The sequence below is a fragment of the Solanum stenotomum genome, chromosome 2 (assembly GCF_019186545.1).
Source record: "Solanum stenotomum isolate F172 chromosome 2, ASM1918654v1, whole genome shotgun sequence".
NCBI classification, from domain to species: domain Eukaryota; kingdom Viridiplantae; phylum Streptophyta; class Magnoliopsida; order Solanales; family Solanaceae; genus Solanum; species Solanum stenotomum.
In genome coordinates this window covers 57,517,246-57,539,454 of record NC_064283.1, presented here as the reverse complement: position 1 = coordinate 57,539,454, position 22,209 = coordinate 57,517,246, and the positions used below count along the sequence as shown (strand labels likewise).

Here is a 22,209-nt window from a genome sequence, read left to right as displayed (position 1 = left end):
TTTAAAACTTATGGTCCAAAATGAATGATAGAAATTTGTGTGACTATAAATCATTTCATTAAGGTTAAAATAGACATTTTAAAGTTAAATTGTTACTTAATATAAAATTGTGTCATTCTTTTTGGACTAACTAAAAAAGAAAGTAAGTCATATAAATTGGAATAGAGGGAGTAGAAAACAATTGAGTAGGGAGAGGAGGGGAGGAGGTAATGTCGAGGGATACAGGAAGTTGGGAAGGGGGGGGAGATGGAGTTGTGGGTAAGAAAATTTTTTATTTTATAAAATAATAATTTCTTTTTTATTAGATAGCAATATTTTAATTTTTAGCTTTTAATTAATATTAATAGGTTATTTAATTGGTAGAATGTCATGTGACGACCTTTTTTAAAATAAAGGAGAGTGTATTACACATCAATGAGGTATATTTCTCAAACTAATAAGTGATAGTTTAAGTATAAAACTCATTTAAGTGTGTTTTTGACACTTCCCCTTTAAATAACTAAATTAACAGGCACAAAACAATAGTAAAATAATGTAGAATTGCTTTTGAAGTATGTACATGAGACATTTGCCCTCTACCACCAAATTCCAACACCAAAAAGTACAGAGCAATATCCTATTCAAACCAGCAAAAAACTTTTGCCATTACCCACCAGTTCACCAAATTGTCAAAAGACAATACCAATTAAATCTCTAAAGTTGTGGCAATGCAGGGGGAGTATACGACATAACCAGGTAGACGGTACTGAATTCGTGCAAACTGCAACGTGTAGAGCCATGTTCTTTAGACCCGTTTTCGTATAGGCTAAAATTTCCATGTGCAATTTCTCCGTTACAATAGGTTCCTGAGAAGGTAACCCCAGGGAAGTTCTCCAAGAAAGGTGAGGCATCTACATTAGGTTCACCGAAATATAACTTGCCACGACCATAGCAAGCAAACATCATACCACCAAAAACAGACTTCTTCTGCATACCCATGCTTCCATTGCTATTAGAATGATCATCAGTTACGTGGTTTAGATCCTGCTTCAGAAGTTTCATCTTGTTTGAAACATTGTTGCAAGAAGCACGCGCCAAATCAGAATTTGCATGGTAAAACTGGAAGGAGTCGTAACTTTTGATACCATCGCCATGGACATAGAGATACTCATAATCACCTCTGCAAATTCGTATAATTAGTTACAGAAGTAAAGAGAGAGAGGAAGAGGAAAGGCATAAATGGTTGTAAAGACAGCAGTTTCAACTACGACAACAATATGCTCACTGTGATCCCACAAAGGTTTTGGTAGGAATGGGGTGTACGCAAACCTTACCCTACCTTGTGGGAGAGAGAAAGGTTGTTTCCGATAGACCCTCAGCTTAATAAAAGCATTTTCAGAAAGAAAAAAAAAGATCGACAAATACAAGTAGAAAAGAGAAGTACTGACAGTAAAATTAATAAAGATAGCTCAAGTAAAAGAAACAACAGTAGTTATACAATTGAAAATGTTTTTCCATGTTTGCAGAAACAAACTCAGTTGAGGAGGACTCCCTATTGTCTCCATGAACCATCAAAACTTCCTAGAGAATAATCCTTCTATCTGCAAGCTTTTACACATCAAACACCTCGGGATAGAAAATGTAATAACTGGAGAGCAGAATGAGACATCATAGAACATTCAAACATCATACGTGAAGGCCATAAGGATAATCAAGCTCAATGGTGCATTAATTACCTTAAAACCATTTGGAATTCACGCATAAATATCCAGTTTGTGTCCACATGCCGAGAGGTGCATTTCCTCATCTTTGTAACTCCAACATAGAGAGTTCGAGAATGGGTATGATCTCCCAACTGATGAAATCAAATCATAGAAAAGAAAGATAAAGTCAAAGAGGAGTGAATTATGTTCATGTGTTTCAAACACACACATGAAGGAAGATGTATACAAGAAGGGAAATTTCATCAATTAGACAGCTTCTAAGTTCTAAATAAGTAATGATTTAGTAAAAGACATCTTCAACTCACAAGAAACCTTCACTTTCAGATTACGCTCCATATAGCAGATTATTAAACCATTAAGGATTAAAAAAAAATAACATAGTTTAACAAAAGTGGTTTTATTACTGTTTCTTATGATACTATACCTTGTGTAACTGTACGTGCGACAAAAGATCAATCGTGAACATTCTTCTATAAAGTCCTTTATAACCTTAATTTGAAATGGACAGATTTTTTTTCTTAGTTACCAATAGAATCTGAAAATCAGTCAGACAGCATGATCAACTCTAATCATCCAAATATGTCAAATCTGCTATAATGCATCTCGTTAAACCCATTGTATGTTCTTCCCTTCTAAGTGAGGCAAGAGCAATAGAGTTCTGACATTTGATGAATCCACACATTACTGAACTTAAAAGGATTCATTATGATGGAAGGAATCAAAGGAAAAAGACAACGAGACTAGTTACACCACAAAATCTTGCAAGTATTTTTGGTAGTTGTCTTTCTTATCAAATCAGCTGTAATTACTTCCTTCAGAAACTAGCTACTTGAACTTTGGTGCTTAAACATTAAAACCAATTTACATCAGAAGATGTACTACATTACCTCATCATAAATCGGATCTAAAATAGTCTCACCATCCATATTAAAGTCAATTTCGTCTGTTGTCGCCATGAGCCGAGTAGAATTGTCATGAGATACTGCCTTAACATAAACAGCTTTGTATTTAGGCCCAATCGGTGAAACGCCAGTGGATAACATTACATGAAACTGAGTTTCCCCTACACCTGTTTATAAGGTCCCAGAAAATGATTTTCTCAATAAATTCCCTGGAAATATGATATGCTAAATTACCTACATATACGAAAATATTAAGTAGAAGACAAGAAATCTAATCATCAATATATTTACTGATATAAGTGCAAAAGAAGCACGACATAACTTTAACAAATACAGACAATTTTCAAAAATATTAAGGTCATGAACCTAAAAGATCATGCATAACTACAAAGTTCACAGAGTATGAAAATTCATTTAGTAGAAACCACATAAGATAGCACTTACCGAAGTTATTCAGACAAATACGGGTCAAATGCAATACACAGCGCTCAAGATATACAGTAAGTGGTTTATGTTGACGATTGACATGATTGGCGGTGTTTTATCAGCACTCTGCTCCAATTATGTGTATTTATTTAGTGGTTTATGTTGACGATATCGTTACTACCAGCAATGATCAAGATTTTGTTAAGGATGTTGATTCAAAGCTAGACATCACAGAACTCTTGTTGTAGACTCTAGGAGAAAGCTATGACTTGTGGGGTTTTTGTTATCTGTAAAGATGGCCTAGAAAGCCTTTGTGCTACACATATATAATATTGTCACCTTTCTCAAAAAAAGAAAGAAAAAAAAAGATCAATTGATTATGTTTTCCTCCTTCCTATCTCAGTATCTCTGTTTCTATTTAATTATTAAGTTGAGGAATAGAACTAGCTAATGATTGAGTTGTACTCAAATTGGTAAGTTCATATTATTCCACAAGGAAGTCGACAGACTTCGGATTTTCATGGATATTAGCTGATCAAAAGTTGAGTTCGTGAAATTTTTCAAGAACAAAATTTGGGGAGTTTAGACAACTTCATAACTTAGTTGATATTGAAGATGTGCGCCAAATATTAATCACGCCCCACTATATCAGACTAGCAAGATTCTCTCCGACCCAAATGCCTTATAAAACTGTGCTCTTGTTATTGAACAAACAGAATCATGATTTGAAACCGGAAAGTTCCAGTCAAGAAGAATTCCATACCAGGAGGCTTGCCTGTATCCCTTGAAAACAAAAGAGCAACAGCAGCTGAACTGGACACTCTGCTATTAGAAGGGCTAATTGCTTTTCCATCTTGGTATAAAAACTTAGAACCCGCGTCACCCACAATGGCAGTCTCACTGGAAAAAGCATAATCTACAAACACAAAATGGGGCACTGAACATATAATTTATTTCTCACAGAATCAAGTAATAAGAGAAATCAGAATTCATAAAAGTATATGGGAACAAATGAAGTTTCGCATAAATGAGAACTATGAAGCTCACTCACCCAACTTTGCAAGGACCGGTTTGATGTCAATGTCCTCGTCCTATAACAACATTCAAATGATTCTCATTACATTTTAAGTAAGAAAAAGAAGGCCGTTCCTAGATATTTGAAAACCATAAACTTCAAGTGTCCCTCAAAGTTCATTCAGCTTTTCAAACACAAAATTAAATAAATAAAAGCATGTTCCCACTAACAGCTTAAACTTTTAGATGAATTGGTCACACACTTCAATATGGTATTAGAGCAGGCATAGGTCCCAGGTTCGAGTCTCACCGCCACTCAATAACAAAAAAAATATCAGCATGCTTGACCCATTTTAAAAAATCTGGCATGCACGTGAAGGGGGGTGTTGAAAACAAAATTAAATAAATAAAAGTATATTTTCTCTTAGATGAGTTGGTCACAAACTTCAATACAACTTTTTAACCCGGCCCACTCTAAAATCCAAATTGATAAGTCCAGACGACAGATCTGAATTGCATGAGGTTTAACTTTATCCCCTTCATCCACACTTTAAGGAAAATATGGCATCACCACTTCTACAAGGAGGGAATAAACTGCTTTGCCACAGGGGGCAAGAAATAACAAAATGAAAGGTCTTAAGAGACTTAAGACTTACAGAAAATAACAAAATTCCCATTGGTGATGATCCAGAACGAGAAAACGAGCGTTCCCTGATACTGCGCACGAAATTCTCAGTCATGAGTCCCTGAAGTTTGTTCTCCCCAAGTTAGTGTAGCCCATTTTAAATCAAGTTAGCACAAATTTTCTACTAGATATAAACTATTCATATCCTTCAAAGTTCCAAGTAGGAACTTCATATATTCGAAATGAAAATAAAGTTAAAAAGTGGAAGCTCAGATTTCTCTCAATAAGGCAGACATATTTGTATAAATGTTAGGGGTTGTATTGGAGTACAGGATTACCCGAGTTTTTTTTAATGGGATTAAATCAACTGTTAATCCTGGCAAGAAACCAACAGTCACTAAAACACCCTCGTCCTCATCACGAAAATTCTCATGAGCCTTGTTGTCTTCCCATGTGTCCCACTGAACCTGGAAAAACATCATTTTCTCCACTTCAATTCTTGTTGGTTGAATTCAGAATGCAATCCCAAGAAGATTCTAGTCTATAACCACTAGATTTACCTCTTCAAACTCATTAGTGTTAGCGTCTTGCCCAAAAACTCCATAGGATATCGAAGTGATTATTGGAATTTCGCTACTGAATCTATCACTAATCTGCAGAACAATATATCCACCATAAGCAGCACATATAGCTTCTTCCAATGTGTGACAATTCATACTTCGAATGGATGATTTTATTAATATCTCTAGTTTAACAAAGTATATCATTTCAATTGAAAAAACAAAATGGGACGCTTTTCATTCTGATTGTTTCGTGTATTTTAACTTTGTAATCTTCATACTGATTGTCTCAATATATTAATTAGTTCGCATAGATCGATTGCTTGTGCCTAAAAAGATATTTTGTATGAATCACACGATATCAATGCTAAAAAAATAGGTAAAATGTTCATTAGATTATTCGCTATAGATACAATACTCTAACAAACTTAAATAGCGCTGTCAGTCACTACGTAACTACTTGATGATTATAGATCTTAAGTCGAAAAAATAACCAACAATTCTACAATCAACATAATTATAGGGCTAAATTGATCTTTGACTACACTTCACTTTCCTAATCTTTTGCACGTCAGCTCATACTCAACCCGTTAGGTATCTAATTTGTTTCAGAAGAGCATTAAGATAAGATTTCAAGTAATTATGCTGAATTAAACGCGGGTCCAAGTTGATATTTGAACAATTTAAATATTGTTTAGAACAAAACTGAGATCCTAAATTATTCTTTTATATAATAGGGTAATACACTCTCGATCTCAATTTATATGACACTGTTTTTAATTTTGTACAACAACAACAATGCCTCAATCTCAAACAAGTTGGTGTTGGCTATATGAATCCTCATTGACCACATTACTCCATTCTATAATAATATTATTCTAAACAATTTTCATAACTTCTAGTAGTTCAAGGTTATTCAAATTTACACTTCACTGTGAAATTTTTCCTTTCAAACAAACATTTCAGCCATTTACTTTGCAACATTTTCTCTTATTATCACTAATAATATAATACAAATCTCAAATTATAATCTTAAAACTTTGAATTAAAAAGTATTCAGAATCATAAGAAAACGAGAAGGAGACTTATTTTAGAAAACTTAAAATAAAAAGTAAGACGTTAATTTGATTTCGTTTTGAATATATTGATGCAGACCATTTAACAAACATATTCACTGAGTATACCACAATTTCTAGAACACATAAATGCCAAATAAAGAGAGAGAGAGAGAGAAGATCACATACGAGACACTGAGCTTCCTCCAAGTCAAAAGAAGGACCAATGGAAGCAATTACAAACTGGGGCCGGATCGGCCTAGCTAAAACCTTGTCAACAGCCTCATCCACAGCACCCTGCACCAAAAATTCATTTTCAACACAATAAACTCTTGTAATAAGCTAAACAAGATACTCCCATTGTCCCAAAATAGTTCTTTCAAGAAGTTTTCAATAAACTACAGTAACTTTTTATCAAATATTGTATTTGTTTCATCACTTCTCATCTTGTGTTGACTATCAAAGTTAAAATTCTTAAAATATATACCTCTCTTCCAGTCCCAAAAAGAATGGCGAGGTTTGGAATACAAAGGTCAAATCATCTTACTTTTTGTGTGTATTCAAACATTTCTTCAATTTTTCAAAATAATTCTTTTTAAAAGACTCTTTCTTTCTTAAATTAGAACAGAGAGAGTAATTTTTATAGTTAGTACTCCATATGTACCCAATTTATTTGATAATCTTTTCTTCTTTCTTTTGCAATAGTATGTCTCAAAAGGAATGACATCATTCTAATCTTATAATAATATAACTTTAAACTTTACGTTTTTCCTTAAGAGGCGTCTCAATTTTATGTGACACACTTTCTTTTTTAGTTTGTCTAGAAAAGAATGCCATACTTATTTTTGATTGGTATTTTTTCAAAAAAATTGGACCATGGGCTTGCCGGCTGCCCCTCTAGCCTTCTCCCGCTTAAAAATTGGACAGGGGCCTGTGGCTGTCCGTCTAGCCTTCTCCACTTAGATATCATACGTTTTCATAGCAGAGTTTGAACATGTGACGTACGTCTAACCCACACACCACGTATTGCACTCTTACCACTAGATCAAAGCTCTAAGAGCTATGATACTTTCTTATTTAGAAACAATTTATCTTTAAATTTCTCATTTTACCCATAATAAGATGATTTATGCTCACACAAATACTTATGATTGTTTTAGTCCACAAGTTTCAAAAGTTTTCTTTCTTTTCTTCTTAAGCTCCATGTCCCGTCAAAGACTACCATATAAGATGGTGAGGAGGGTGTAATTCTTATAATTAATAGTTCTTTTGTTCCAATTTATGGAGCACATTTTCCTTGTTAGTCTGTCTTAAGAAAAGAATATACTTTTAAACTTACCATTTTCCCCCTTAATAAAATAAAATATCTGTAAGTTGTTTTAAATCACAAGTTTCAAAAGTTTGTCTTCTTTTCTTGTGCTTAGTATTGAGCATAGAAACCCATAGCACCTACTATTTGGGTGCACACCGGATAAATTTTCTTCTACACAATAGCTCGCAAATCACATAGGTTAGTCAAAAGCCCGATGTGACGAGCTCGATTGAGAAGGCATTGACAAGGGAATTGATCTCTCGAGTCTCACTTCAGACTATGTATCATCTCATTAAAATACAACAGAAAGTTTAAAGTTAGATTATTTTAAAATATAAAAAGGTATCGACAAACTACAAAGGAAAATGTAACGCATAAATTAGGGCTTTGAACAAGTTTCTACTTAGATCAACAAATTGGTTAAGCCAAAGGAAACAAAAAATTAGGATGAAGCTTATACCTGAAGACAAGGATGGCAGGAAAGAGCAGATGAAAGATTTGGAAGAGTGAGAAGGCGATTAATGATGAGATTCCAACTACGGTTCACACATGCTGCTGATGCACATGATTCTGCTGGTAACCGAGACAGAATGTTGTGCAGAAGGTCTTCTCCGATTAAATCCATCGTCGCCGTCTCCGCCGCTGCCGCTGTCTCCGTCTCCATCGCCGTCAATTTCTGCCTTTGTTTGGCCGCCATTTTTCAAAAACTGAAAAACGCTCGAACTTCCTTTTTTTATTATTTTTTAAAAAACTGATATTGCTAGAGCGGCCCTTGAACTTCGCACTATTCACCATTAGTTTAAACTTCTCTAGATAAGGCACAAAGCTTATAACCGAAATATCAGAGATAAATCTTAATTAAATTAAAGTTTTATTATTTTGAACTTATTTTTTTATAATTTTATACAAATTTTATCATATGCGGCATATTATGTGACTCCACATAGTTGATGCGCGTGAGAGATGTTTGAATATCACATAAGCCAAAAAAGTGTATAAAATTACAAAAAAAAAAATAGGTTCAGAGTTAGGACATTTATTTAGTTAAGGTGTGTCTCTATAACGACTTCGTTTGAATAAAATATTTTTGTATTCAAGGGACACATCACACATTCCTACTTAGTTGAGGTGTTATTTGGTTGGTAATGTTAAATTGACAAATGGGGCATGGGCTATATCAATAATATCGTTGTTTAATTTGGTACAAAATGATGGTTTTGAATTGGACGAGTTACATTTATGATCCATTTTTACATGCTCATTTTATGTATATTTTGATATTATCTTTTGTGGAAATAAAAAATATTTCATTTATCTTTCAACTTTGACTTGTTTTTATTGTTCTTTTGTAAAGAATAAAGTTGGACCAATTGAAAATAGACATATTGTGTAATTTTCAGGTTATACATTATCATCATCGATGAATGAGATTTGTGAGGTATATTTTTAATCATGGTATAAGAATTTGAGTTCATTAGTTTATATTATAAGTTTATTTATTCATTTGTAACTTTTTTTAAAAAAAAAAAAATTGTTGAAATTCAAATTATGGTTATAAAATTTAAATAATAATATATTAAAATTATTGAGATTAAACGGATCAAATTGGATGGGTCAAGCCTCAACCCGTTTTTAAGCTCATTTGAGCCCAAAATAAGCTTGGGCGGATAAAGATCCAACTCAATTTTTATAATTTCAACTCAACCCACCCATCAACAGCCCTAAGTTTAACTATAACACTAAAATTACATTCGCCCGAAGTCACGTGCCATTAACACTCACCAACATTTAATAATAAGGTTGTAAGTTAAATTAGGTATAAGTGATTTAGATAATGTAATCATATTATTTGACTAGTGAATAGTGTAGTTTAATTAAATGGTAGATTAGTGGTCTTTGAGTGCCAATAAAGAAATATATACTTACCATTTTACTTTAGATTCAAGTATGAAGATATTACAAGATCTTTGACTTTACTTGTGCATTAATGTAGATGGAGAATTGTCAATCTCCTCTTCTTTTTTTAAGATGGTAGTATAAGGTCAACTTGTGTACACCTGACTGATCCAATACATCAAATACCTAGTGTTTCAGCAACAAAAATATTGTGTATGTGAAGTAGTCAAAAATGTCTTATGACAAAGAAAATGGAGATGCTCTTTGATTGTATTTGTTTGCTTGATCTTTGATTATCTAGATCTAAGACAAAATAACATTAAGTTACATTGTAGATGTTTGTTCTAGATATTATAATAATGATGTTCGAGTCAATTGTGCATACCTCGACTATTCCACCAGTTGATACATGTTATCTCTAGTCAATACAATACAAGATAACTTTGTCCACCAAGCAATGATAGATGTATAGTAAGGCTACTCGAAGCTCAAACACCTATCATATTTTATCCAAACACTAATCTTTATATCGAAACTAGTAATAACATACAAAAATATTGATCGAGCACCTAACTTTAGAAAAGTAGCAATTCGAGTAGTTGTAGTTGAGCATCGAGGCCTGACATATCCGTTAAGATTTAGTCCAATAAAAGGAAAATCAATTAGTGTTATAATCTTTTACAAACCAAAATTTAAAGTCAGTGAATTTAGAATCAGCGTCAAATATCAATTTGCATAGAAAAGATAAATCATTGGGAAACACAAATAAGGAGGAACATTTTAATGAACATGCTGCAGAATTTGCAGTGTTGACTAGCAAAACAAATCAAAATCAGAAGTGAAGATGGACTAAGCTAAGTATCACTAATTAAGAAAAAGTATAATGTATTAGACAGTATATGACTCATTAGATTAGACCTAGCTAGGACTAGTATTTTGCAGAGAAAATTAATATAATAACTTGTTAACATGTTGCAAAAAGATGATCTAATGAGAACAGAAAACCAATCATATGCATATGGACAAGTCAAAAGGGCAGATCCTAGATGTGTAGAAATTTTGTTGTGATTTAGTAGACATCATGTTTGAGTCGTGGAATAAACTATTGATGCTTGTGTCAAGATAAGACTATTTATGCTAGACATCTAGACCCCCTTAGCTGTGGCCCTTCCTTGGAGCCTAGATAACAAGATACTTCGTGCACCGAGTTGTCATTTCATATAGTCCGAGTCGGAGCAATCCATGTGGTTGCATACACTGCTTCACCTTCAAGAACTATGATGGGATGGATGTGATTTCTCCACTCAGATTTGAACCCTAGGAAATGAGCCATGTAATCATTATTGATGTTTGTGTCAAGATAGACTGCCTCTGTCTATCCCCATTAGCTGCGGCCCTTTCCCAGAGCCGGCATAAACTGATCTTCGTGCATCAAGTTGCCCTTTCATCTGGTCACACTGCTCCATTTAGGATAGTGAACATGTTGTGTAAAAAAACTATGAGGATGGTCAATGGATGTGAGTCCTTCACTCGGATTTGAACTCTAGGAAAGGAGCCGAATCCTAGATATGGAGAAACTATTGATATAGAACCTTACACGGGGTAAATCCCAGATAGTAAACCAATGAATCAAGATAAGTTGGCCAGTGAGTTTCAAATACGGGATGGTTACACAAGAAAAGAGGCAGTGAACATGCTCAAGGACATAAAAGTCATTCCAGCAAAATTGGCAAATAAGTATATGCAATGTACTCAAAAGGCATTTCCACTAATCTATACAGGAATGAATGTTCATTTCATTTATTCTGAATCATGATGTACAACTCTAAGAACTCTCACAATTGAGACTAAATATGTTTAATGAACCACACAATAGGGTAAAAGTTACTGACTTTGATGACGAAAACGTAAGCTTTCATTGGCGACAGAATGATAATAGGCTCGAAGCAATCTTTTACGGAACCTTCCAAGATTCAACCTAACATTTTGTCGGTCAAGGTAGATCTTTTTCGTGAATTCCCATCCTCTATCGTTCACGCTGTTAGGGTCAGTCAGGACGGGATCATTCTTGTCATATTCATCATACAATGAGCTCTCTTTCGGAAGAATTTTGTATCCAATGTACTTGAGGCCTAGTTTCACTGCTGGTTCTCCGTAATAAGTACCTGCTGCCCAATCTGTTCCAAGTGGAATGATTTGGATGAAAACAGAACCAGGCCTCATGAAGAGGAAATGTGTCATGGCAGCACCATGAACTCCTATCATAACATCACTTGAATTAAGGACTCGGTAGATACTTGCGAGCTCTGTTGTTCGTTGTGGCCTCAAAACTTCCACGTGAAATCCAACATCTTTGATTAGTTTAACCAAAGAATCTTCGTTCATTATAGCTCTAGAATCATTTCTAGCTATTATAACCACTTTAGGTTTCTTCAATTCCTGTTTTCCATCCATCTTTGTCTCGGATGAGGGTAACGAAACATGTTTTTCCATATTCATCCGAGCATCACGTTCCTCATCTTGGATCAAACTTCTAATCCGAGGCAAATAAGCTCGGTCTAGAAGGTCTCTAAAGTCTCTAATGGTCTTATCATTTCCCATCAATGAAGAATTAACAGTTAGCTCATCATGGATTCTTAAACCAACTATGGCTTCAGGGAAGCAATGTGTCCTCTTATCTCCGCTAAAATCTATAATAGGATACTCGGTAAGGTGAGACAGGACGTTCTCGTACTTCATTATCCACCATGCATGGTACTCGAGGATTACAAACACAACCTTCTTGTTGAACTGCTGAGAAGTGATGTAAAGGGGCAAAAGTCCATCATTAAACTCATGGTAAAGATTACCGGTGTAACCTCCAGTAGAGAAAAACACAGCCGGCACATCATGTTTAACATCACACTTTTGATGAATCCTGGAATGATCTCCCTTCACAACAAGGTCTAACTCATCGACGGTGTCCATCACATTTTTTTCCCATTTCCGAGTATATGGCCTAATCTTCTCATGCCGAAGCACCTCACCATTCTCATGACCATTGTTTCTGTAGAGGGTAATTCTAGAGGAAGCAGAATCCGTCCTAACATCCCCTTTCACCACGCATACATCGGAGCGGATACTGCTTCTTTCACAGCAAATTGACCCTGCAATTCAACAAAGGATCTATCAAAAATTGGGAAGATAAAGAACCATGTTGACATATCACTGTTACTGTTACATTAAAACCAACAACCTTAACAAGCAAAAGTCTATAATACCAGCACAAGAAACTCAGGCAGCCCCTACTACAAACATTTATGGCGTAATACATAACCATACACTAAAATTTGTCCTTAATTGGCAAGCAAGCACTCCAACTTTGAGAGTGCACATCTAGACACCTCAACTTGGCCTGAACTGGCAACTGAACACTCTATTAACTCATCCTCACTATGCCTCGTGGACATCCAACGTTGACATGACACATAAATTTTGGAAGTGTCTAGATAATCATTTTGTAAGTTATTGTGCTCAACTGACACATTGGAGATGAATTGAGGTGTCTAGAACTGCATGGTCAAACTTGGAGTGTTTAGTTGTCAATTGAGACCAAGTGAAAGTGTCTATCAACTATTGTCAACAAAAGGCTCTTAACTAGTCAAGAAATAAACATTGAGCATTTATACCCTTAACCTCAAATAAATCACTACCATAAAAGAATTACAATTAAGCTATAAAAGATGGCAGCTCATTCCCCGCTTTGTGCACAATATTTGATTATTTTATTATTATTTTTTTGAGAACCGAGAAATGTATGTGACCCGCCCTTTGGACCAATCAAAGCCTTCTAAACTAAGTGGATATGAATCACTTGCATATATATTAAAAACCAACAATGACTTGAAATACTTTTCACTAGCCAAAAAATAGAGTTCATCCTCCCACCTCCACCCCTCCTCCCCACACATACACACAATATGTCACCATAGATGGATATAAGATCACTTTTTGAGGATGTTAGGATCAAGCGCGGCTCTTAGCAAAGGCACAACTTTATTTTTTAACTACGTTCACCAAACAAGCGTTATGTTCGATCATGACTCTGACCCGGGCCACCCAGCCCCTCATGGCCTTGCCATAGGAAGGATATTGACATTACTCAAAGGAGCAACAAAAGGACTCAACAGAACTTTAAAAAGAAGTACAAGTAAAATACTTAGAACTAACCATTAGAGACAGAGGAACAAGCATTAAAATCTGATTTAGAAACAATTCCTCCTTCAGAACTAAATGAATCTGCACACATGCAAAAAACAGAACAAAATCAGAAAAAATTGAAACCCCCAAAAAAGCAAAAAGATAAGAAAAATAGAGAGCAGCTTACACAAGAGAGAAATTTTATGATGAGAAGTGAACAACTGAGGAGCTAAAAAAAAGCTAAAAGAGATTAAACAAAGAAAAAGAAGGTAAAAAAGTTTTGGTTTAGTTCTTTTGTTATTGTAACCAGAGTTTCCACACACTAAACCAATAGGGGTAGTTTCTTCATCTACACAAACCACAAAAACATCCCCTTTCCTATTCCAGTGCTGATATCTCTTATAATGCATCATTTTCTTGCACATACTATACACTCAAATAAAAAGACAACAACTTTTTTTTGTTTTTTCAAGACCAAAGAAGAAAACTTTTTATGTTATATGTTTGAAAGAAGAAAAGGGTGTTTGAATTTAATAAAAAGAAGGGGAAAGACAAGAGCTTTTTTAAAAAAAATTCAAGATTGAAAACACCAAAGAAGAGAACTTTCTATGCATACATGTTTGAAAGAAGAAAAAGGTAAAGACAAGAGCTTTTTTTAATTTATTTTTTCAAGAATGAAAACACCAAAGAAGAGAACTTTTTTATGTAATATATATGTTTGAAAGAAGAAAAGGGTGTTTTTGAAGAAGAAGGGGAAAGACGAGCTTTTTTTGTTCAAAGAATGAAGAGACCAAAGAAGAAAACTTTTTTCAATATACTATATTGTGGTATGCACTAAATTAGCACAAAATGAAAACAACAAAGAAGAGAAACTTTTTATGTACTATATGTTTGAAATAAGAAAAAGGGTGTTTGTGGTTTGCTCAAAGAGAAGTTTTTTCTCAGGTTGAAGAAGAAGACTGAATGAGAAAGATGGTTTTTTTTTTTTTTTTTTGGTATTTTCAAGAATGAACACTTTCAAGAAGATAACTTTTTTTTGTGTTTGTCAATATAGTTTTGCTTGATGGCAAGTTTTTCTGGGGTTGAAGGCTTGACAAAACCTCAAAAAGAGAGATTCTTCAAGGGTAGTAGGGTGGTGGATTTGGGGGAGAGGGGGTAGGGGGGGAGGGGAAGAGGCTAAGGAATCAAGTCATCTTTGTGTGTATTTTTCACTGGCTAAAAACTGTAAAAAGTTTGTATATTTCGAAATAAAATTTGAGATTGACTTAATTTTATATTTGATTTGAGATATTAATAAATTTTAAAGTATTTCTTTGGCAAAAGGCATAAATTGCCCCCTAAACGTATACCCAAAAGTCATTTACACACTTTAACTAATTGGGTGACCTATTACACACCTTAAGTACATAAAAGTATATTTATTTCCCCCTTCCGTCACCCAACCCAGGACATTATGCCTAGAGTGAAAGCCACTCGCCTCCTATTTAAGCCACGTATTAAAAGACCCCAATCCGATTCATTTGACCCAAACCCGTTTCTTTTCACCCAAACCCGTTTCTTTTCACCCAAACCCAATTTTTTTCACCCAAATCCATTTTATTTTACCCTAGTCCATTTATTTCACCCACCCGTTTCTTTCTCTAAGAACACCGAAACCTAATCGAAAAAATTCATCTGTAAATCCTAAGTTTAGCTAAAGATTTCTTCGATTTTGTGGTGTTTTTGAAGCATCCTTGTAGTTATATTTGAAGAACATTGTCGATCGAGGCGTTCATCATTTGGTGGAAGCAAATCGGTGGTTACTAGGGTTTGTTGGGTACAATCGAGACGTTCATCGTTCATAATTTGTTGTCGTCTCCATATTTGAAAGGTCAGTCAAACATTTCTAGGGTTACTTCATAGTTCATACTTTTTAGCTTAGGGTTATTTCATCTTTATTTTTTTTTTCAAGTTTATTGTATGTCGTCTTTCATTCACATGATTCCCCGTTGTTGTTGTATATGTTTTGTCGTTGTTGTTGAGGGTTAACTGATAACATTATTTTCAGGTTAAAATGTCTTTTGAATTGATTACTTTGAGATTTTACCACGGTGGTGTTATTAAGATTGGAAAAAAGGAATACAAGGGGAAACCATATCATGGTGGAGGAGTTTATGAGTTTTTAGATGTTGATATAGATAGGTTATCTTATTTTGAATTGAGGGATTGTCTGAAAGAGTTGGGGTATGAACCTGGACAATGTGTGTTGTATGTAAAACTTCCTAGAAGTACTGCTATGTTAGAAATCAAATCTGACTATGATACTATATTAATTGCCGAGTGTTTGAGTCATGGAGATATTTTGGACTGTTTTGTGTGTCACTTTGTTGCTGATCCTGTTTTGGTCCCACCTTTATTGGAATATGGGGAAAGTAGAGTAGGTGAGGGAGCATCTCAAAACAGTGGGCCTAATGCATCTTTTGATGCTGAATTAGAACCAACATATGAGGCCCAAGAAAATGCCACACATGAGGCCCAAGAAAATGCCTCAAACCTTGCCTCAAACCCTGCCCCTGCCCCTATCCATCCTTCTACTGATCCAACTCTTGACCATGTTCATCCTTCCTCTGATCCAATTCCTGACCCTGTCCATCCTTCTAATGAACAAGATTCAGATAGAGAATCATTGAATGGGGGGGGATTTAATGGGAGTGATGTAGATGATGAACTAAGAAGTTTTAGGGAGGAAAAGAGTAAAAGAAAGAGAAGGAAAAGGGGAGAAAGAGCTCCATTGCCTGATCATGTCAAGTTAGGAACAGAAAAAAAAGGGCCAGATGCTGGGTATGATGAATCTACAGGTGGTAATAGAAATAACTTAGAAGGTAAGTTAGCTGGTGATGAGCCTTATTATCCCTCAGATGAAGCTGCCAGTTTTGAAACAGATCCAGATGCTTTCAGTGATGATGAAGAAGAGGTTCAACAAAGAGAGAGAGTTAAGCCAAGAAGGAGAAAGAAGGTGAATAGAGTTGTATTTGATGCATCTTCTCAGAAAGTAGTGTGGGAATTGGGTCTTGTATTTGAAAGTGTTAATGAGTTTAGATCTGCTGTTACCAAATATGCTGTTGCTGAACATGTTGCAATTGAAATGTATATTAATGAACCAACAAGGGTAAGGGTTAGGTGTACAGTTGGTTGTCCTTGGGTTTTATTTGCTAGCTTTGATTCTAGGACAGATAATTTTGTTGTAAAGACATACAATCCAGTTCACAAATGTGATCCTACTAATAGGAACAAGCTTTGTAATAGCAAGTTCTTATCTAGTCACTACTGTGAAAGGATAAAGGAACAACCTGACATTAGAATCTTTGAGTTTCAAGGACTTATTAAAAAAGAATTGGATTTATATGTTGGAAGAACAGTGTGTAGGAGAGCAAGAAACAAAGTATTACAGGAGTTAATGGGTGACTATGTTCTTGAGTTTGGGAGGATTTTGGACTACAAAGATGAGTTGCTAAGAACTAATCCAGGTAGTACATGTGTAGTCAAGCTTCATGAAGAAACATTTGAAAAAGGTAGAAAAATGTTTCAAGGCTTCTACATATGTTTTGATGCAATGAAGAAGTCCTTCTTGGCTGGTTGTAGGAGGTGCATTGGTTTGGATGGTTGTTTTCTAAAGGGAGTATCTAAAGGTCAATTATTAGTTGCTGTTTGTAAAGATGGGAACAATCAAATGCTACCACTGGCTTGGGCAGTAGTTGAAGTTGAAAATAAGTTTACTTGGGCATGGTTTGTCAAACTTCTAAAGGAAGATCTTCAGTTGGGAGATGGTACAGACCTCACAATCATATCAGATATGCAAAAGGTTAGAATATTTATTGATTTTTTTGATTTATTTCATGTCTTAAATGCCATTTATTTATTAATGTCTTAGTTTAATTAGTTTTATGTCTTGAATTTTCTTATAGGGTCTTGAAATTGCCATAACTGATCATTTGCCAAATGTTGAGCATAGAATGTGTGCTAGACACATCCTTGCTAACTGGTCAAAGAGATGGAGAGGTCTTGAGAGAAAGAAATGTTTCTGGAGGTGTGCAAGGTCTACTTTTGAGGCTGAGTTAAAAGATAACATTAGTTATATGAAAAGGTTGGGCAATAATATAGTTGATCACTTGTTGTATTATAATCCTGAAAGATGGAGCAAGTTTTACTTCAATTTTACCTCAAAATGTGATGTTGTAGACAATAACATGGCTGAATGTTTCAATTCATGGATATTAGCAGCAAGGCATAAGACTATAATTACAATGCTTGAAGAAATTAGGGTGAAAATGATGAAAAGAATAGGGCAGATGAGAGAGTTTTGCAATACTTGGATATGCGACATTTCTCCAATGGCAATGAAGGTTCTACAAGATAACACAGCTAAGTCTATGAAATGCAGCATTGAATGGAATTCAGATACAGGGTATGAGGTACTTCATGGACCATACAGACATGTAGTTGATATTCAAAGGCAAATATGTAGCTGTAGAGCATGGATGTTGAAAGGCATACCATGTCCTCATGCAATAGCTGCTCTTCACCATAGGAAATTGGACCCAATCAACTACATTTCTCATTGGTATAACAGAGAAACATACATGAAGACATACAACTACTTCATTCAGCCAGTTATGAATTTGAAAATGTGGCCAGAATCACAAAACATCTCTGTGATACCACCTCCTGTTAGGAAGATGCCAGGAAGGCCTGGCAAGAAAAGGAAGAAAGAGCAAGGTGAAACCAGTAAAACTGGAAAATTATCCAAAAGAGGGATTGAGATGTCATGCAGCACTTGTCATAACAAGGGTCACAATAAAAGAAAGTGTCCTCTTGGTGCACCTGCTTCTGGCACAAGCTTTACTGCTGGACCAAGTTCAAGACCTGCTGCTGGACCAAGTTCAAGACCTCCTTCTGGCCCTGCTGCTGCACCAACATCAACACAAACTGTTGTCCCTGCTGCTGCACCAACATCAACACAAATTGTTGGCCCAAGAGCAACACCTAATGCTCCAACTGAAAGAGGAAGGGGTAGACCAAAGGGTTCAACAGAAAAGGTGATATAGTTTCCTTTATTTACTTCATGTATAAGTTTTAAATAAGTTGCTTTACTGAATATTTTGTTATTTTTTAGGGTAGTGTTGCTAGCAGAACAAGAATGGTTGGAATGGGTGCACTACACACACAAAGTGGTGCTACTATTATTAATGTAAGTTCCCTATTTCTATACTTAAATATCATTTATTATTTTTTCTTTAATCACAAATTAAGATTATTTATATTCATTTGAACAGCCTGGAATGCCCAGTGAAAGCTTTAGAAATGTGAAGTCTTCAGCAGTTGTCACTGGAGATCTTGGACATAAACCACCATGTGGTGTGAAATGGAAAGGAAAACAAGCTATGACATCAAGCCAACTTGAAGAGATGAGGGGAAGCAAACAAATGGAGACTAGGTCTAAGGCTGCACATTTGAGCCTAGAGAGCTCTAATGCAATCTAACTTGTTTTGGTAGATTTTTGTTGGTAATGTAATGTAGACATTTGTTTTGTTGGGTGATAGACAATGCAATGCACTTTATCCCTATTTAGTACCCTTATATTTAAGACAATGAATTGCAGTTGTGACTGCATTTTGATTTGTGGTGTTTGATTATGTAACTGCTTTGACATATATTAACTTCTATTTTGATTAATGATTATGCAGTTATGAATGTCTGTTTATGTAACAATATTGCTTCTCTTTTAGTGATGGTTTCTGTGTTTATGGAGGGCAATAAGTGACTACTTAAGCAGTGGCTACACAAACGTATAGTTTAGACAGTTGAGCAGATAGTTGTACACACTAAATATATAGTTTATGACCAAATACAAAATCAAATACTTGCAACAATAAATGAGACAAATTAAGCTAAGGAAAGCTTTGTAAATTCTTTTCATTACACAAAAGCCTTACAAGTTCAACACAATATTGCAAATTTTTGGTACAATAAGAGATCATGACAATTTCCTTGAATGTCCTTCTCCTTTCAGAAACAATACTCTTTGAAATACTAAACTTACACCTAAAATACAAACACACAACAGAGCAATCCAAAGTTGTTTCTCCCTTTTCTTGGACTTGGCCAATTTGTTTTTCCATTTCTTTTCAACTGCTTTCATCTTCTTCAAATCATCATCAAAATTGTCCATTTTTGACTCCTTCTTGTTCATATCTATTTTGCTTTCCATGGATTTGGTCGACTTAGTAGGCTTGTTGATTTCCTTATCCGAAGTTTCAACTTTTCGAGAAGATTCAACACTATGTTCAAGCTCCGCAATTCTTCCCAACAACTTGGGAATCACAAATTTGGATCTTGGATCAATATAATCATCTTTCCAAAGCCAAAAATCGCATGATCTAGCATTCTTAAAAAACAAAACGAATCATTCTATGGCTCTTGAAACAACAAAACGAATTATTCAACTCTTAAAAAAGATTAACTTACCCCATAGTAAGGACAACCCCAATATCTTCTACTAGGATTTCTCGGGGTCCAAGAGGTCAGCAAAGGCAAAACAAATCCGTGTTTGCATCGTACCTCTTCCAATTCATGATCTTCCTCTTGTAAACAGAGCCTAGTCAAGCTTATTCGAGCCATTGTAGCACCTTAATAAGAATTACCGCGAATCAAAGAACTAAAAATTCAAAATACGAAATAGATAGAAACAAATCAAAATGAAAAAGAGAGAAATGAATCAAAATGGAAAAGAGATGAATGAATAATAATGAAAAAGAGGTACCTTTGATTCAAAAGAAGGAATTTTGAACTATGTTTGAATTTAGGGTTCTTGATTCAGATTTTTGGTGAAAATTTAGGGTTTTTGTTCATTAGGGTCGGGTGGGTGGGTTATGTGAAGGGAATGGGAATATAACCGTTGGGTTAGATTTTTTTAATTAAAAAAATAAATAAAAATGACTTTATTAGCGTGTTGACGCGCTCAACTATGTGGAGCGAAACGCGCCCTGGGTTGGGTGACGGAAGGGGGAAATAAATATACTTTTATGTACTTAAGGTGTGTAATAGGTCACCCAATTAGTTAAAGTGTGTAAATGACTTTTGGGTATACGTTTAGGGGGCAATTTATGCCTTTTGCCTATTTCTTTTACTAAAATGGTGGAATGCTAGTGAGATTCGAATACGTGAGGACTAGCTCATTTTAGTATAATAATTTCGAAATAAAATTTGAGATTGACTTATTTTTATATTTGATGTCTGAAATTCATTAAGAGGGTCTAAAATCATTGAGCTACAACAACCTATTATGTCAAGAGTGTCTAAAGTATGTTATCTAATCACTAACTGTATCATTTTACTTGTATATATGATTTTTTTTTCCGATGAAGAGTGTCTAATGTGTCCAATTGGATGCCCTGACTTACATGTGTCTCTGCCTCTGTGTATAAAATGAGGTGAATAAGTTTTTTTATTCTTAATTAGATAATTTGAATTCGAATTATATGTATGAAAAATATATTAGTAGACAATGTTTTTTTCCTTGATGAATTTAATATTAGTCAAAATCAAATTAATTAATATCAGACATTAAAAAAAAATTATAATATAATGATGTAAAATATCAAACTCAAAGACTATCTATCAACACACAAGGGAATTGGCTGATGAAGACAGCTCCATAAGCAAAGTTAACTTGAAGTTGAAGTTTATGAAAGAATAAAATAAAAAATTCTTCCTAATTTGGGAGAGAACTATCCAAATATATATATTTAAATAAATGAATACATATTTTATAATAACAAAATATTGTCATGAGGATCACAAATTATTAGTATGAAATTTAAATCAACAAAGTCTAAAAAGGGATGAAATGGAGAAAAAGGTTTGATATTGTAAAAAGTTGCACTAATTAGAATTACTTGAACTACTTTGGGAATGGTAAAGCAACATTTTTCTAAATACGCTGATTTATTTTTATTTGTCATATTTAAATTTGATATTTTCATTAAAAATAGTAATAATAGATATAATTATTTTACATTGTTAATAAATGATCAATATTAAAAATAAAATAGTTAAAAGGTTATTTTCTTAACATGTTAAAAGTAATATACATCCATTTCTAAAATAAAAGTGACGAGAGAGAGTAAAATGAATTCTTAAACTTTAGCCACAAATAGAAAAGTTGTAATCCTTCCTTATTACTGAAAAAAGGTGTATGTTCCAAATTACTCATCAATTAATACAATTAATTTAATATTTTTATTTTCTCCTTGAATTAAATTTTTTGAAATATAAATATTTTTAAAAATTTCTATTATTAATTTGGATATTGATATATATGACACATAACTATATAGTATTAAAAGGAGTTAAAAAATAAATTAGAAATAAAGTGATAAATTATTAATTGCTTAAGTATAATATTCTAAAACGAAATTATGTTTTAAAGAGCATAACCTATGCCTAGCAAAAAAAAATTGCCTTACAAATTTTTATTTTTCTTAATATTAAGGGCAAGA

General features: G+C 34.2%; 2 protein-coding genes across 2 annotated transcripts; both read right to left on the bottom strand.

Annotated features, from left to right (window-relative positions):
• Positions 1–522: 522 nt before the first annotated feature.
• Positions 523–8,294, bottom strand: LOC125854955 (F-box/LRR-repeat protein At5g63520-like). The gene is made up of 10 exons (XM_049534566.1): positions 8,058–8,294; positions 6,475–6,582; positions 5,231–5,323; positions 5,009–5,137; positions 4,702–4,791; positions 4,083–4,122; positions 3,795–3,947; positions 2,591–2,772; positions 1,716–1,834; positions 523–1,159 (listed from the first exon to the last, which is right to left on the bottom strand). Exons 1-10 carry the CDS (start codon positions 8,292–8,294, stop codon positions 694–696), a joined length of 1,617 nt encoding a protein of 538 aa, XP_049390523.1. The 3' UTR covers positions 523–693.
• A 2,978-nt stretch (positions 8,295–11,272) lies between these two features.
• Positions 11,273–14,732, bottom strand: LOC125855651 (xylan glycosyltransferase MUCI21-like). The gene is made up of 3 exons (XM_049535407.1): positions 13,860–14,732; positions 13,703–13,771; positions 11,273–12,639 (listed from the first exon to the last, which is right to left on the bottom strand). Exons 1-3 carry the CDS (start codon positions 14,095–14,097, stop codon positions 11,378–11,380), a joined length of 1,569 nt encoding a protein of 522 aa, XP_049391364.1. The 5' UTR covers positions 14,098–14,732; the 3' UTR covers positions 11,273–11,377.
• Positions 14,733–22,209: the final 7,477 nt, after the last annotated feature.